Below are 14,579 nucleotides of genomic sequence, written 5' to 3'. Positions count from 1 at the left end.
TGACTTTGAATCCCCAGTCTGCACACAAATCTGGCTCAGCAGTACTCGTCTGCAGTCCCAGTGTTCCTAGGTAAAGCCAGAAGCAGAGACAGGAAATTTGAGGACTGGCTAGCTTGGTATACACAGTGACAAAACAGCAAGAGGCACCATTCAAACAAATTGGAACATAAGGACTGATAGCCAAGGTTGTCCTCTGACCTCTAAACACATGTACGTGTGTACTAGCACTCACACGTATGATTGGATGTATACGTACAAAGATAAAAAAAAGAGTACCCATAGCTCATGAATATGCATATCCCATATACACCCCACATATATGCATACCACATTCCACACTCACATAACATATATTGTACCTAGACACAGAGATCACATACACTGTCCATATGATACAACATACATCATACACAAGACACACATCACACACAAACACCATACATCTCTCACCACATAAACTGCACACCATGCACACACACTGGGGTCCGTGAAATGGTCCAGTGTACTGAACATGGGACCTGTACTAGCCCATGAGCGGGTTCCATTTCCCTGAGGCTGTGCTTCGGTGGAACTAGGAAGGCACATAACTCAAACGGAGACCTATCTCTAGTTCCTGCACCCAGTGAACTAGGATCCTTAGTGACAGCAAACTCAAGGCCAGCCTGGACTGCATAAGACCCTGTCTCAAAACAAAATAATATTACGTGCCTTGTAGGGATTAATGAACTTGAACACAATGTTTATTCAGCGTTTGGAGCTGTCCCTGGCACACACTCAACAAATGTTTGTCATAACTGCTGATCCCTTCCAAGAACTTGGTGAGACTGTGTGTTCCTTTCTGGAACTCAGAAGAATATGAACAGGGGTGGGGGTGGGGAATACTGCAGGAGGGGAGCAGCGCTTCCTTTTTTAACCGTGAGAGGGGAGGTGTGTGCGTGTGTTGGGGGGGAAGACGGTAAACAATTCCCAGAAAAGGAAGAAGGCTTCACAGACAGAAACAATCAGTGTCCACTTCTAGAGACGAGTGTTCACATTACCAGCCAACCGCTCTGTACCAAGTGTCTGTTCTGCTCAAGGTACTGTGTGCAAGCTGGAAGGTGGGGGCTGGGAGGGAGGTACAGAGAAAGCAGCTTCTCTAACCACAGCTTACAATGGAAAGACAGGGCAATAACTCACGAGAGAAACTCGAGACATACGGCACAGCGAGATTAATCATCAACTGATGCAGCTAGGAAGTTTCACAATGGATCCAGAGATGATGAATTCATCTGAGGTCAAGATCCTGGGAAGGGTGCCAGTGAGATTCCTCAGCAGGTAATGCATTTCCTGACAACTTGAGTCTGGTTCCATGAGCAAACATGGTGGAAGGAGAGAATCAGCTCTTGCAAGTTGTCTTCTGACGGCCACGAGAGCGGCATAGGATTTGTGTGCCCGTACTTATGGCACGCATTCATATGGATGTGGGTGCACATGTATGTACAGGTTGGGTTGCACATGCGTGTGGAAGCCAGCAGCTGATGTGTCTTCCTCAATCCTTTTCCATGCTACATATTGAGCTATAGTCTCTCATGTGACCCCAGAGCTTGCTGATCCCTAGTCTAAGCTAGCAAGATTGCTCTGGGGATCCCGTTCTGGCTCCTTAGCACTGGAATTACAGACAGGCTGTCACATTCTTCTAGCATTTATGTGGTGCTGGGGACCACATCCCCAGCCCTGCCATCTAGATAATTTTATTAACATTTATTTATTGGTGAGAGAAGGCATGCATTTGTAGCGCATGCCACAGCGCATGTGTTGAGGTTTCAGGAAACTTTGCAGGATGCTAGCTCTCTGCTACCCTCTGTGTTCCTGGGATGGAACTCGGGTTGTCAGGCTAGGCAGGCAAGTGCCTTTACACAGTGAGACTGGCCAGAAGCTTGGTTTCTAGGAGGCAACACTACTGGGAGGTACCTAAGCTTTAGGCGTGAGACCTAATGAGAACTTGTATCACCAGGGCTTGGCCTTGCCATGGTATTCCTGTCTTTCTGTCTTTGCTTTCCCATCACCATGAGGTGAATAGTCCACACCTATATTCTCTCTCCTTACAGTGACTGTGGCTGCAACCCTGAGCTTTTCCTTCAATTAAGTTGATTATTTTCCAGTGCTTTGTCATAGCAACAGAAGCCCAGAATTTTAAGTAGATCTATTGTCTTAGTCAGGGTTTTTATTTTTTATTTTTTGGTTTTTCGAGACAGGGTTTCTCTGTATAGCCCTGGCTGTCCTAGAACTCACTTTTGTAGACCAGGCTGGTCTAGAATTCAGAAATCCACCTGCCTCTGCCTCCCAAGTGCTGGGATTAAAGGCGTGCACCACCATGCCCGGCTCTTTTTTTTTTTTTTTTTTTTTTTTTGGTTTTTCGAGACAGGGTTTCTCTGTGTAGCCCTGGCTGTCCTGGAACTCACTTTGTAGACCAGGCTGGCCTCGAACTCAGAAATCCGCCTGCCTCTGCCTCCAGAGTGCTGGGATTAAAGGCGTGCGCCACCACGCCCGGCTCTTAGTTAGGGTTTCTATTCCTGCACAAAACATCATGACTAAGAAGCAAGTTGGAACCGGGCATAGAGGCAGGTGGGTTCCTGAGTTCAAGGCCACTTGGTCTACAAAGTGAGTTCCAGGACAGCCAGGGCTACACAGAGAAACCCTGTCTCGAAAAACAAACAAACAAACAAACAAACAAACAGGAGCTGGGCGTTGTGGTGCATGCCTTTAATCCCAGCACTCGGGAGGCAGAGGCAGGCGGATTTCTGAGTTCAAGGCCAGCCTGGTCTACACAGTGAGTTCCAGGACAGCCAGGGTTATACAGAGAAACCCTGTCTGGAAACAAACAAACAAAAACAAAAAGAAGCAAGTGGGGAGGAAAGGGTTTATTCAGCTTACACTTCCACACTGTTGTTTATTACCAAAGGAAGTCAGGACTGGAACTCGAGCAGGTCAGGAAGCAGGAGCTGATGCAGAGGCCATGGAGGGATGTTACTTACTGGCTTGCTTCCTCTGCCTTGCTCAGCCTGCTCTCTTATAGAACCGAAGACTACCAGCCCAGGGATGGTGCCACGCACAAAGGATCCTCCCATCTTGATCACTAATTGAGAAAATGCCTTACAGCTGGATCTCATGTGAGAACTCCATCTTGTGTCAAGTTGACACACAAAGCCAGCCAGTACATCTATAGAGGTGAAAGTTGGCAACTAGTTTAGTAACTTTTCATATTATATAAAACAGAAAGAAGACATGTCTGAACAGGGCTCTAGCTCCATGGCAGAGCACTTGCCTAGCACGCACGAGGCTCTGGGTTTGAGTCTCCGGTATTACAAAACGAAGAAGGGCAACTACCTTGTACCTGTGACTCCGAGTCCGCCCTTCAGCCACTGGATGTTGGATTCTGCACTAAGAATCTTGGACAAAATAAATGTTAGGAAAGCATGCAGGGGCAAGATGATGAAGCTTCTGGCCTCTTCTTCTCCCGTGTGACTTAGAGGGATACTTGGCTCTGCACAGGAGCATAAAAGAGTGTCTTCTTTGGTATGAACAGATCTCCTGTTATGTTGAGTTGTGGCATCTCTCTAGGTTGACCAGAAGAGAGATTGGGAGGCCCTAGAACTAGACAGAAATGGGAAGTAAAAAAAAAGGACTCAGGTCCAGTGGTCATGGCTCAGAAGCAGGGCAGCCAGCTGGACCTGGGAGGTGAATGCAGGGAGAATGTCCCCACTGCAGGCTTCAACTGGGCTGCAACTCAGCTCAAGGCCTACCAGCTAGCCCCCATCCTTCCTAATGGGGGTCCCTCCTCCTCCTCCTCCTCCTCCTCCTCTCAGGCTTGAACTAGTGCTGGATGCCTGAGGTTATCTGTGCAGAAGCAGGAGCTTCTGGGAGAGTCAATGACGCCACAGAGGTCACTTGAACCAGGTGCAGGTGACACACAGGGACCTGACCATGAACATCCAAGGGACTGACCTACTTGCAACCCTTCTCTCAAGCTGGAAGCTTAAGTTGGTTTAGTCAACCAAAATAACAACCAGAGAAATCTTTAAACATTAGGTTATTGGTGGGCTGATATGCTAGTATACACCTTTAGCCCCAGCACTCAGGAGGCAGAGACAGGAAGATTTCTGTGAGTTGGAGACCAGCCTGGTCTACATAGTGAGTTTCAGCTGAGCCAGAGCTACATAGTGAGACCCTATCTTAAAGAACACCCCCCTAAAAATAAAAAAAAAGAAGTTATACACTTTCTTTTTCAAAATGTGTTTTATCAAACTTCATCATTTGTGTTTGTGTGTCTGTCTGTATGTCTGTCTGCCTCTCTCTCTCTCTCTCTCTCTCTCTCTCTCTCTCTCTGTGGTGTTTGTCAGTGAGTGCAGGTGCACATATATACCACGATGCACATGTGGAAATCAGAGGACAACTTTTTGGGGTCATTTCTCTCCTTCCACTGTGGGGATTGAACTCAGGGTTGTCAGACTTGTGACACTGAGCCATCTGACCTGCCCTCTCTCATCCTTTAATAAGGATTCTTACTCTTCTTCATAGCCTGGGATGACCACCACTCATCTTCCCCTCATAGGAGGCAGCACTGAAGACAAAGAAGAGGCTTACCCAACCCATCCCTGACCATTTGGAAGTTCTGCCCTCTTCTGGCCTTTGAGAGTGAGGGCTGGGTGGGCCCTTGGGAAAGCCACCACCACTCTTTAGCTGTTTTGCCTTTCCTCACCTCCTCAACTCATTGGATCTATTGGACTTAACTGCTGATCACAAGCTTTGAAGGGTGTCCTAGTTGCTGACCCTGCTCCTGATACCAACTTCTGTCTTAGTCACTGTTCTATTGCTGTGAAGAGATACCACCCACAACCAAGGCAACTCTTAAAAAAGAAAGCATTTAATTGGGGGCTGGCTTACAGTTCCAGGGGTTTAGTCCATTATCATCATGGCAGGAAGTATGACAGCAGGGAGCATGGTGGCATGAAATCATGGTGCTGAGGAAGTAGCTGAGAGCTAAATCCTGATCAGTAGGCAGAGGGAGGGAGAGAGAGAGAGAGGAAGAGGAAGAGAAGAGACTGGGCCTGATGTGGGCTTTTAAAATCTCACATCCCACTCCCAGTGACATACTTCCTCCATTAAGGCCACACCTACTCCAACAAGGCTACACTCGTTAATTCTTCTCAAATAGCTATTCCCTGTTAACTGAGTATTCAAATATATGAGCCCCCATGGGGCCATTCTTATTGAAACCATAGAGGAGGAAGAGGTAAGTGGGAAACCCATATTCTTCAGCCATATGCTCAATCTGTGTAAGGGTTGTATATGTGTACATATGTGCCCAATGTGTGAGTTGCATGTGTAAGTATGCGTGAAGGCTGAAAAGCTATTTTCTTATCTTTGTCACAAACCATCCCCTTTGTTCTTTGAGACAATGTCTCCCACTGGGACCTGGGCTGCTTGTTTAGGCTCAGCAGGTCAAGCAGCAAGACCCAGGAATCTGTTTGCCCCATGTCTGCAGGATTATAAATACACATAGCCACACCCAGCTTCTTACATGGGTGCTGGAGTTCAAACTCAGGTTTTTATGCTAACTGAACTATCTCCCTGTACCCTAAAATTAAAAAAAAATTAAATGTGTTTATCCGTTTATGTGTGTGCATATATCTCAGAGGCACTTGTATGCCATCCCTGTACCCTAAAATTAAAAAATTAAATGTGTTTATCCGTTTATGTGTGTGCATGTATCTCAGAGACACTTGTATGCCATGGGACACATGTTGGGGTCAGGGGACAACTTGCAGGAATAGATTCTCTCTTTCCACCATGTGAATTGCCCAAGATTGGACTCAGGTCATCAAACTTGATGGGGAAGTGCCTTTACCCTTCTGAGTCATCTGGAAGGCGCTACTCAATTTTGTAAAAATGGGCAAGAATTTCATTAAACTGCAGAGGAGAAAACTTAGATTGTTTTTTATCTATTTTTTTCCTAGTAACAAAGCATCCAGAACCAATTATTACTAATTTGAGTTGAGTAAAATATCATTCTAACAATAACAAAAGAACAGCCCAATTTAAAAAATGGACAAAAGGCTTAAAGACAATTCTCCAAAGAATCTATACAAATGAAGACTGAACCGATGAAAATATGTTCCACCTCACTAATAATGAGGCAGCAAAGACCGGATTCGCACCAATTTGAACAGGTTTCATTTAAGAGAAGGAGAAGAGAAGGAAGATGAGAAAGGACAAAGCAGGTATAAGGGAGTAGAGAACTGGATCCCTCGTGTGTTGCTGATGAGAATGTAAGACAATGCAGCAATGTAGGGAGCAGTTTGGCAGGTCTTCAAAGCCGTAAACATAGAGCTGCTATAAGATCCCTCCGTTTCACCCCTGGCTGTATACCTAAGGGAACCAAAAGCCCAGACTCCAACAGTCAACCCAGCCGCACTGTCAAATGATGTTGACATCTGAGTGCCCATCAGTCGCTGTAGACAAGCACAGCGTGGTAAGGCCGGCTGTACACAGCAATACCAATGGACTTTAAAGACATCACATGAAGAGAAATAAGCCCGTTGCAAATCGTGGACAAATGATGTGTAGTTGCATTTGTAGAAGCTGCCTTGAAGAGTCAGATTCCTAGAAAATAGAATGGTGGCCGCCAAGAGCTGGAGGCAGGGGAGAGCGTTGCATTTGTACTCATTTCGTGTGAGTGCAGGTGTGTATTTGGGTGCAAATAAAAGCCAAGGGGAACACTTCGTGCTGCTCCTTAGGAGACATTCGTGTTTCTGCATCTTTTTCATTATGCTTTTACATTTACGCATTATTTGTGTGTGTGTGCGTGTGTGTGTGTGTAGAAAGCACCTTTATCCAGTAAGCCATCTCGACAGTTCCACCATGTTTTTAGAGACAGACTCTCTCACCGGCCTGGAGTTCACCGATTAGGCTAAATTAGCTGGACAGTGAGCTCCAGGGGCCCTCCTGTCTCTGCCTCCCTAGCATTAGAATTACAGGTACACACCACTGCACCCAGCTTTTCTACCTGGATTTGAAGCTCAAGCTCAGGTTGTCTTGCTTGCATGGCAAGCACTTTACTGTCTGAGCCATCTTACCTGCCCGTGAGTTAGTATTTATTGCAGCTTTAGTTTCGATGATGAATAATCTGAACCTGGATGGTGGCCGCTGCATAGTAATGTGGATGCTACCAAGTTATACACTTACAATGGTCAAAGTAAGCGGGGTGGTAATGGCACATGTCTTTAATCCCAGTATTAGGGAGGTAGAAGGCAGGTAGATCTCTGAGTTGGAGGCTAGCCTGGTCTACAGAATGAGTTCCAGGACAGCCTGGACTATACAGAGAAACCTTGTCGAGAAAAAGCAAAAAGCAAACAAACAAATGCACCAAAAAACCCAACAAGCAAAACAACAACAACAACAAAACAAACATCAACAACAAAAGGTTAAAGTAGCAAAGTGTAGATTTTACTACAATTTATAAAAACAAAACCAAAGACAAAAATGAAAGGGGCAGGAAAGTTGGCCCATCGGGTAAAGGAGCTTGCCACATAAACCTGATATCTGAAGTTCGAGTCCCAGAACCCACGGTAGAAAGAGAGAACTAACTACTGAATGTTGTCCTCAGACTTCGACACACGTACACACATGGACCCACACACATATATAAAATAATAAAATGAATAACAGATGACGCATGAAGCAGAAGATAATTGGTAGCCCTGTTGTGTGGAGCTCTTGCCGCTGAAGGTCCCTGTGCAGAGGGCCTTCCGGGTGGTCTTTTGTACCCGAGAGCTACTGTGAGATCTTAAGCTTGGCTGTGGTCTTTCTTTACCACAGAGAGTTTTAGGAGGGCCGTTCTCACAATGGAGAGATGTTTCCTGGGGAGAGTTACAGAAGCAATGTAGAAAGCTCCCTAGATTCTGGAAGACTACTTGGTGAGGTCCCTGAGACAGACTAGCTGCGGGGTGTGAGGGGGGAAAGGAAACAAGGAGATCAGCTGCACAGTCTTCATGCTTCTCCAGCTGTCTGCGTCTTTCCGTGCGGACCCCAACTGTGGCTTGCCAGGGCCTCAGCTGAAAGAAGGCAGTGAAGTTGCATGTATCCATTCCATGAACCTGCAGAGACAGCCTTCCTCAGAATTCTCCATTCCTACTGACAATATCAGCAAGCTGTCCTGTGGCCTAATCCTGACTTCAACCCACCGCATAAGCTTTTTCCTCCTCCTCCTCCTCCTCCTCTTCCTCTCTTCCATTTCACCTTGTCCTTCTTTTCATACAAAGTCTTATTATTGTAACCCAGGCTGACCTCAAACTCGTGATCCCCTGCCTCAGCCTCCTGAACACTGGGATTCTATGTGATTGCCACCACACCTGGCTGCCTGTGTTCACTCGTACCTGTACCTGATCACATCTCAGGAGTTGCCCAGGCTACTGACTCCCAGTGAGAGAGTTTCCCATCCCTCTCAGCCTTCCCAATGCCCTCCTCTGTGCTGTCCCCATCTCTGATCCCTCCCCCTCTTCTACTGGCACCCACTCACTCTCGCAGTTCCACATACTTTGTTTCCATTTCAGTCTCTTCCCTGGGCGATTAACAGAGAAAGGAAGACCCTTCCTTGGCGCCTCTGAGGTCGCTACCACTGTTAGCTATTGACTTGGTCACACGTATTCCTAGGAGAGGCCATCTCATCTGGTTCCCAGTTTCAGAGGAGGGCTGTGTGGAAATCGTGGGAAACCTCTTCATAGGCTGGATAAAGGAAAGCCTCCTACACTAGTGGTAGGAGCTGCTTCTCCTTAGTTTGCCTTAAGGCTCTGGTAAGACTCTTTCTCCTTAGAAGGATTCTTGTAGCCCAGGGTGGCCTGGTACTCCTTTTTTTTTTTTTTTTTTTTTAAGAATCCTTTTCATTCTTTGACAATGTCATACATGTAAGCAATGCACCTTGATCATATGCACCCCCAATCCCCCCTCACCCCCCCAGGCGCCCCAAGCAGCATGCCCCCCTCCCTTCTTCAGGTCCATTCCTTTTGTGTTGTTAATAACCCACTGAGTCTGATTAATACAGCCTGTTGGAATGTTGCCTGCCGCATCTCGTGAACTTGATCTTATGCCGTTGTCTCAGCTGCAGTGAGTTCATGGGTATGATTACCGAATCACGCACCAAGGACAGCATTTTCCATGCTCCTCCCAGGGCTCCTCCCAGGGCTCCTCCCAGGGCTCCTGCTCTTACTTTTCTTTCCACCCCCTTTTCACAGTCGAACGCCTTTATTCTCTAAACTTTATTATTATCATCGAGAGGGGTGCGTGGGTGTGGCGTGTCGAGGAGAGCTTTGTGGAGTCAGCTCTCTTCTCCCCTCTTTACCTGTGTGGGTTCCAGGCCCCAGGCCTTATGCTCTCTCTCTCTCTCTCTCTCTCTCTCTCTCTCTCTCTCTCTCTGTCTTCCTGCTTCAGCCTCCCTGGTGCTGGGGTTACACACACACACACCACCATATTCGCTCCCCCCCCCCAGGACCCTTTTTTTTCTTTCACTGGGTTTGCACCTCATCTAGACTGGAAGCTTATCTATGGCAGCTAGAGAAGGAAGGAGAGCTAACCTCCTATCAAGAAATTTTAATACTAATGAGGAGGCTGACTCCCCAGCACCCAAAGAGGCCTCCTAGAAGTATTCCAAGCAGCTACTACTGCAACTCTGCAATGAGAAGTGACCAGCAAGAGCGGAGGGAGCCACCCTCCATGATGCCTCTGGACAACTTGTTTCAGCTCTCCTTAACATCTGCTAGGCAGCATCCTGCACCCTCTTGATGCCAGAACTAATAAGCAGCAGCCACGACTGCCTCCCAGCGGCCCGAGTGGTCATCTGCTTTTAAGGTGCCCAGCAGATCTCAGCTACATCAAGCAGAGACTAGCTCAGACTCCCCCAACCCCCCCCCCCCAAGAGCCAGCCCAGCAGCTGGTGACTCAGCACGAAGCAGGGAGGGTCGGGTCTGGGGGATTCACACTAGAACTTGGGGGACCTGAGGGACCAGCACTGATGAGAACAGGAGTTCAAGCCAGGATGCGGAGTCTCCAGAACAAGTACAGCCACAGCCCCGCGATGGGATGAATTCACAGTAGCTCCATGAATACCACTAACCTTCTCCCTGTGGGTCCAGAAAACCAAATCCCTTAACCTCAGGCGCCCTAAAAATGCAGCCCCAAACAAGATCCAACTATAATACTCAAGTGACCCCTCTTTCCTTGTATAGAACACACACACACACAGCACAAGCAATTACGCAGGAGCCTCCAGAATGACGTGGGTGGGAAGTTGCCTTTATTTCATTCCCATTTGGGAGTGGAAGGCTCAAGCACAAAGATGATGCCAACATATCAGGCATTAGAGTGACCCCTGCACATGCAGAATTCATGGATGCTCACTCTGGATCAGCCATAGACTGACAGCTGTGCCCTATGAAGAGAACGTCACTGTGAAAGCCCCTTTTTATTAGTTTCAAGATCCACATCCACCCCAGGTTGCCTTGTCATTCTTGGTGATTGGATCTCTCTCGACACTCTGAGCTCTTTTGGTTTTTTAAACTCCTGTGGGCTCAGAGCCCACACCCCAGTGTCAACATGCATCCCCTAAAGAGAAAGTGAAATCAGCACAGGATGCTGGAGCGTGCTTCAGGAGATCCACCAGCTTGGGAGAAAGACTGCCTTCTATCACACCAATGAGAGATGGGAGGGAACGCTCGGCTTGCCCAGTCTCACAGTATAGCCCTAGCTGCTCAGATCCTAGCCCTGCCTAGTTTTAAAGGAACCCAGCTAGGAACCTCTGCCTTCTTCCCTTGAGAGAAAGATATATACGAGCCAACAGATACAGATCCCGAGAACCAGTCAAACCACCCTTTCCTTCTTGCTCTGCTTCTATTCTGTCAAGGGGATCCTTGCAGTCTGAAGCTTCCCCCCAAACCTGGCTGCAAGCCTCCCTAGCAATTTGTGGGCCCCGTGGAATGTGGTTTGCTACAAGCCCCCAGCCTCCAGCTTCTGCATCCTCCCAGGGTAGCCCCGGGTTTATCTCAGTATCTCTCCCCATGGTTTGATGCGGTGACCTGACTTGGAGGTGACCGGGGGATTGTCAGGTGCCTTTGCTTTCTGTCCTCTCCTCGTCAGCTGTCTGAGCATTGCTGACCGTGCGAAGCTGCCCCTGGGCCGCGGGCTTCACCGACAGCACCAAGCGTTTTCGAAAGGTCTCACAGAGTACTATGTACACAAAGGGATTGAGGCAGCTGTTGGCATAGCCCAAGCTGATAGCCGCATTGTACAGGTAGACGAATGTGAGGGTCGGGCGGCTGATGGACAACTGGGTCAGCTGCAGCACGTAGTAGGGCGCCCAGCACACAAAGAAGACCAGACAGATGGCAATGGCTGTGCGGGTCACCCTCTTTGTCCGAAGCCGGATGCTGCGTTGAGAGGCTGGGGCCACCGAAGACGTCATGCGCTGTAGTATTTTCACGTACGCAGCAGTGATGACCACAAACGGAAGGGCAAAGGCCAGGAAAAACTGATACAGAGTGAACCAGTAGAGATCAGTATCTGGGTTTGGCAGGCGGATGCCACAGCCCACAGCACCCCCTGGGAAGGGGATGAGTCTGGCATAGAGCCACACAGGAGTGATGCTAATGAATGAGAGAGCCCACAGGAGGCAGATCACCAGGGTGGCCATGGAGGGCTTCCGGAACTTGGTGGAGGAGATGGGATGGACGGTGGCCAAGTAGCGGTCAATGGCCATAGCAGTCAGGATGTAGGTGCTGGTGAACTGACTGTTGGCATCCATGGCTGTGATGAGGGTGCACATGGTTTCCCCAAAGTGCCAGACACCATTACCCATGAGCTGGTGGATCATGAAAGGCATGCCCAGCAGGAAAAGCAGATCCACCACAGAGAGGTTGATGATGAAGATGTCAGGGACATTGTTGCACCAGTGCAGCTTGGATTTCTTCACCACGGCAAAAATGACTGTGGAGTTTCCCACAATGCCCAGGAGACAGATGGTACCAAACACTGAAGGCATGATGATGTTGATGTAGGAGACACTCCTTGTGCGAGGAGGTGGCCCTGAGGATAGAAAGAGCAAGTATGACCCGCCTTCTGATCTAGAAGCTGACAACCTGCCATGTCGGCCTTCCTGCTGGCCCCTCATGCTTTCCCTTGCAGCTTGGGGTCACTATGTCTCTGGAATCATCTCCTGCTCTTTCCCCTCCTCGGGCTATTGTTAGTTCTGTACCTTACCCTCCTCCACCGTGCCCTGGTGACTCCTATGGGATTTTCTAGATCCACCTGTTACTCAGAAGACCCCATTCTTCTTCGCTTCATCCATTTACTTAGAGGGCCAGGAGTCAAGACTCCCAGATATCTGCTGAGAACAACTTCATATCCCCGGGATCCACCAGAAAACCTTGTCAAAAAGGTTTGAAGGACATTCGTGTGTGTGTGTGTGTGTGTGTGTGTGTGTGTGTGTATTTGCAACCTCATCTTTTCAGAGAGAGATGGCCAAAGGTTTCAGATAGGTTCCTAGGCATATGTGAGAAGTGACTGTCACCATGGGTGTGGGGTGTGTTTCAGGCTCCACAGCCCTGCCCTCTCCCGGTTTTCTGTCAGGGATTTCCTTGGACCATGTCTCCTGAGTCTGGGCTTTCCCAATAGGGTAGGGACTGGAGCTGTGTTACACCCCAGAAGCTTGGGAATTTTCTCCACACCAACCTTTCCTCTTTCCCCTTCATTCCCTTCTCCTTCAGAGCTAGAATTTCAAGGCGTTGACGTTCTGCAAATGTCAAGAAGCTTAATTCACCAGAAAAGTTAATCCTCTCACGCCCTGTGAAGTCTTTTGCTCCCAGCAGCCTTTGCCAGAAGACAGCAAGGACCACTCAGAACCCATTACCCCAGGAGGCCAGAGGATTGAGCCCAGGATAGCGGTGAATCAAAGCGCTTCTGCTGGCTCCCACATACTACCCGCCCGCTGTCTTGCTGTCTTGCTGTCTTGCTTGCTTGCTTCTCCAGCCTTGATTTTTCCCCCTGCAAAGCATATTTAGGACTCATCGGCAAGCTTTCACCTCAAGCCTGCCTCACGTCTTGTCACCAACCCTTGTTGTTTCTAAATGTGCCTCTGCCCCATCTCTATTCCTCCCTGCCCCTTCTGTCCTAGCTGGTGTCCCCTCCTCTCCTCTTCCTCTTCAGGCAAAGCCGACTGCAGATCTTATCACCAAGAACTGTAAGATAAAGTTTCCCAGGCAGTTTGGCTTGGGAGGTGAAACCTTCCCATTTTCCACACCCATCCCGGAGGAGGGAGGACTCCAACTCGACTCACCCGCCAATGTGAAATTATCCTGGCCATCGGAGATGTTGCTGGCATTGGGGCCAGTGGACAGCAACGAGGCTTGCAGATCCATGCAGCCGGTGCAGGTCGCTGCTCCCTGGAGTGGAGCGCCCGTCCACCCACGCAGGCTGCGGCAGCCTCTAGCGCCCGCCACCGCCTTGTCCGGAGCGTGAGCCCCGCAGTCCAGAAAAGGGTCTTCCTCTACCGCCTGGCAGCCTCTGCTGCCTCTGAGCCCAACTGCTCGCCCCACTCCCTCCTTCCCAGCTCCCACTGACATCACCTAGACACATTAACATTCGGAGGCAGATGCACGTTAACCTCTTCGGTCCCGGCTGCTGCTCCTACTCCTGACTGCCTGCAGAGCCAGCAGCTAGGCTCAAGCCATCCCTTGCGGAGGAGCCTGCCTTTGCGCTGTCTCCCGGGGCTGTCTTCTGAGCTCACAGGGGCTACTGCTTATCTTGCATGGCCATCCAGGTCTTTGCAAAAGCAAACGGGGTGGGTGGGTGAGCAATGCTTGCTTTGAGGAAGCTGGACCACGGGGCAAGAGCCAGGGGTACTGTTCCCAGCGCTGGGGACTCAAGCCTGGACTGACACATCCTTGGTTCCCAAGCACTCTGGAGGTCACCCTAAACCTTTCCTGTGTCCTGGTAACTTCCAAACATCTCCTTGGCTAGATGACAATTGCTAGCCCTTGACTGGTGTACAAAGGAGGTTCCAGGCTTTCTGTGGTGCCAATAGTCAGGGGCTGGTGTGCAGACAGAACAAACTTCCCTCTGCACAGATCAGTCGAGGCCAGCCACGGAGGGTTTTATTTTCTAGTGTTCTGAGGTTTTGTCTGGGATTCTGTGAAACAATTATCAGAGCATAAGAGAATAAATAAGTCCACTCAGAGATTAGAATGGACAGTAACCTCAGAGGGCACAGGCATTAGAGAACTCTCTGCAGACTCCTGCTGACAGCTCCGGGAGATTCACAATCAAATGCTGTCGCTACACCACCAGCGCCAGATGCAGAGCCTAAGTCCTTGGCTAACATGGTAAGGCCTGTTAACCCTTATCAATGAGCACAGAAGCACAGAGAGACATCCGTATAGCTCCCCCGAGTTCCAGCCATACTCTTCCTTACCGACGTTGGATATGAACATGCCTGGTTCTTCAGGGCGAGTTGTTGACTGTCCCTAGTATACCTCTCCTTTCTAGGCCTCTTGATC

At 49.0% G+C, this 14,579-nt stretch overlaps 1 protein-coding gene and 1 long non-coding RNA gene across 3 annotated transcripts; one reads left to right on the top strand and one right to left on the bottom strand.

Moving 5' to 3' along the window:
* The first annotated feature begins 932 nt into the window (after positions 1 to 932).
* LOC110311029 lies at positions 933 to 6,753 on the top strand. Of its 2 annotated transcripts, none has more exons than XR_002379893.1 (2): positions 933 to 1,076; positions 5,997 to 6,753. It is a non-coding gene; the product is annotated as an uncharacterized LOC110311029 (long non-coding RNA). The 2 variants fall into 2 exon arrangements; XR_002379894.1 differs by lacking the exon at positions 933 to 1,076 and adding an exon at positions 1,164 to 1,314 and having other exon boundaries at positions 5,997 to 6,685.
* Positions 6,754 to 10,298: 3,545 nt separating this feature from the next.
* Mchr1 (melanin concentrating hormone receptor 1) lies at positions 10,299 to 13,716 on the bottom strand. The gene is made up of 2 exons (XM_021184187.1): positions 13,361 to 13,716; positions 10,299 to 12,111 (listed from the first exon to the last, which is right to left on the bottom strand). Exons 1-2 carry the CDS (start codon positions 13,644 to 13,646, stop codon positions 11,132 to 11,134), a joined length of 1,266 nt encoding a protein of 421 aa, XP_021039846.1. The 5' UTR covers positions 13,647 to 13,716; the 3' UTR covers positions 10,299 to 11,131.
* Positions 13,717 to 14,579: the final 863 nt, after the last annotated feature.

Source organism: Mus caroli, chromosome 15 (assembly GCF_900094665.2).
Source record: "Mus caroli chromosome 15, CAROLI_EIJ_v1.1, whole genome shotgun sequence".
Classification (NCBI taxonomy): domain Eukaryota; kingdom Metazoa; phylum Chordata; class Mammalia; order Rodentia; family Muridae; genus Mus; species Mus caroli.
This window is presented reverse-complemented; position numbering and strand designations above follow the sequence as displayed.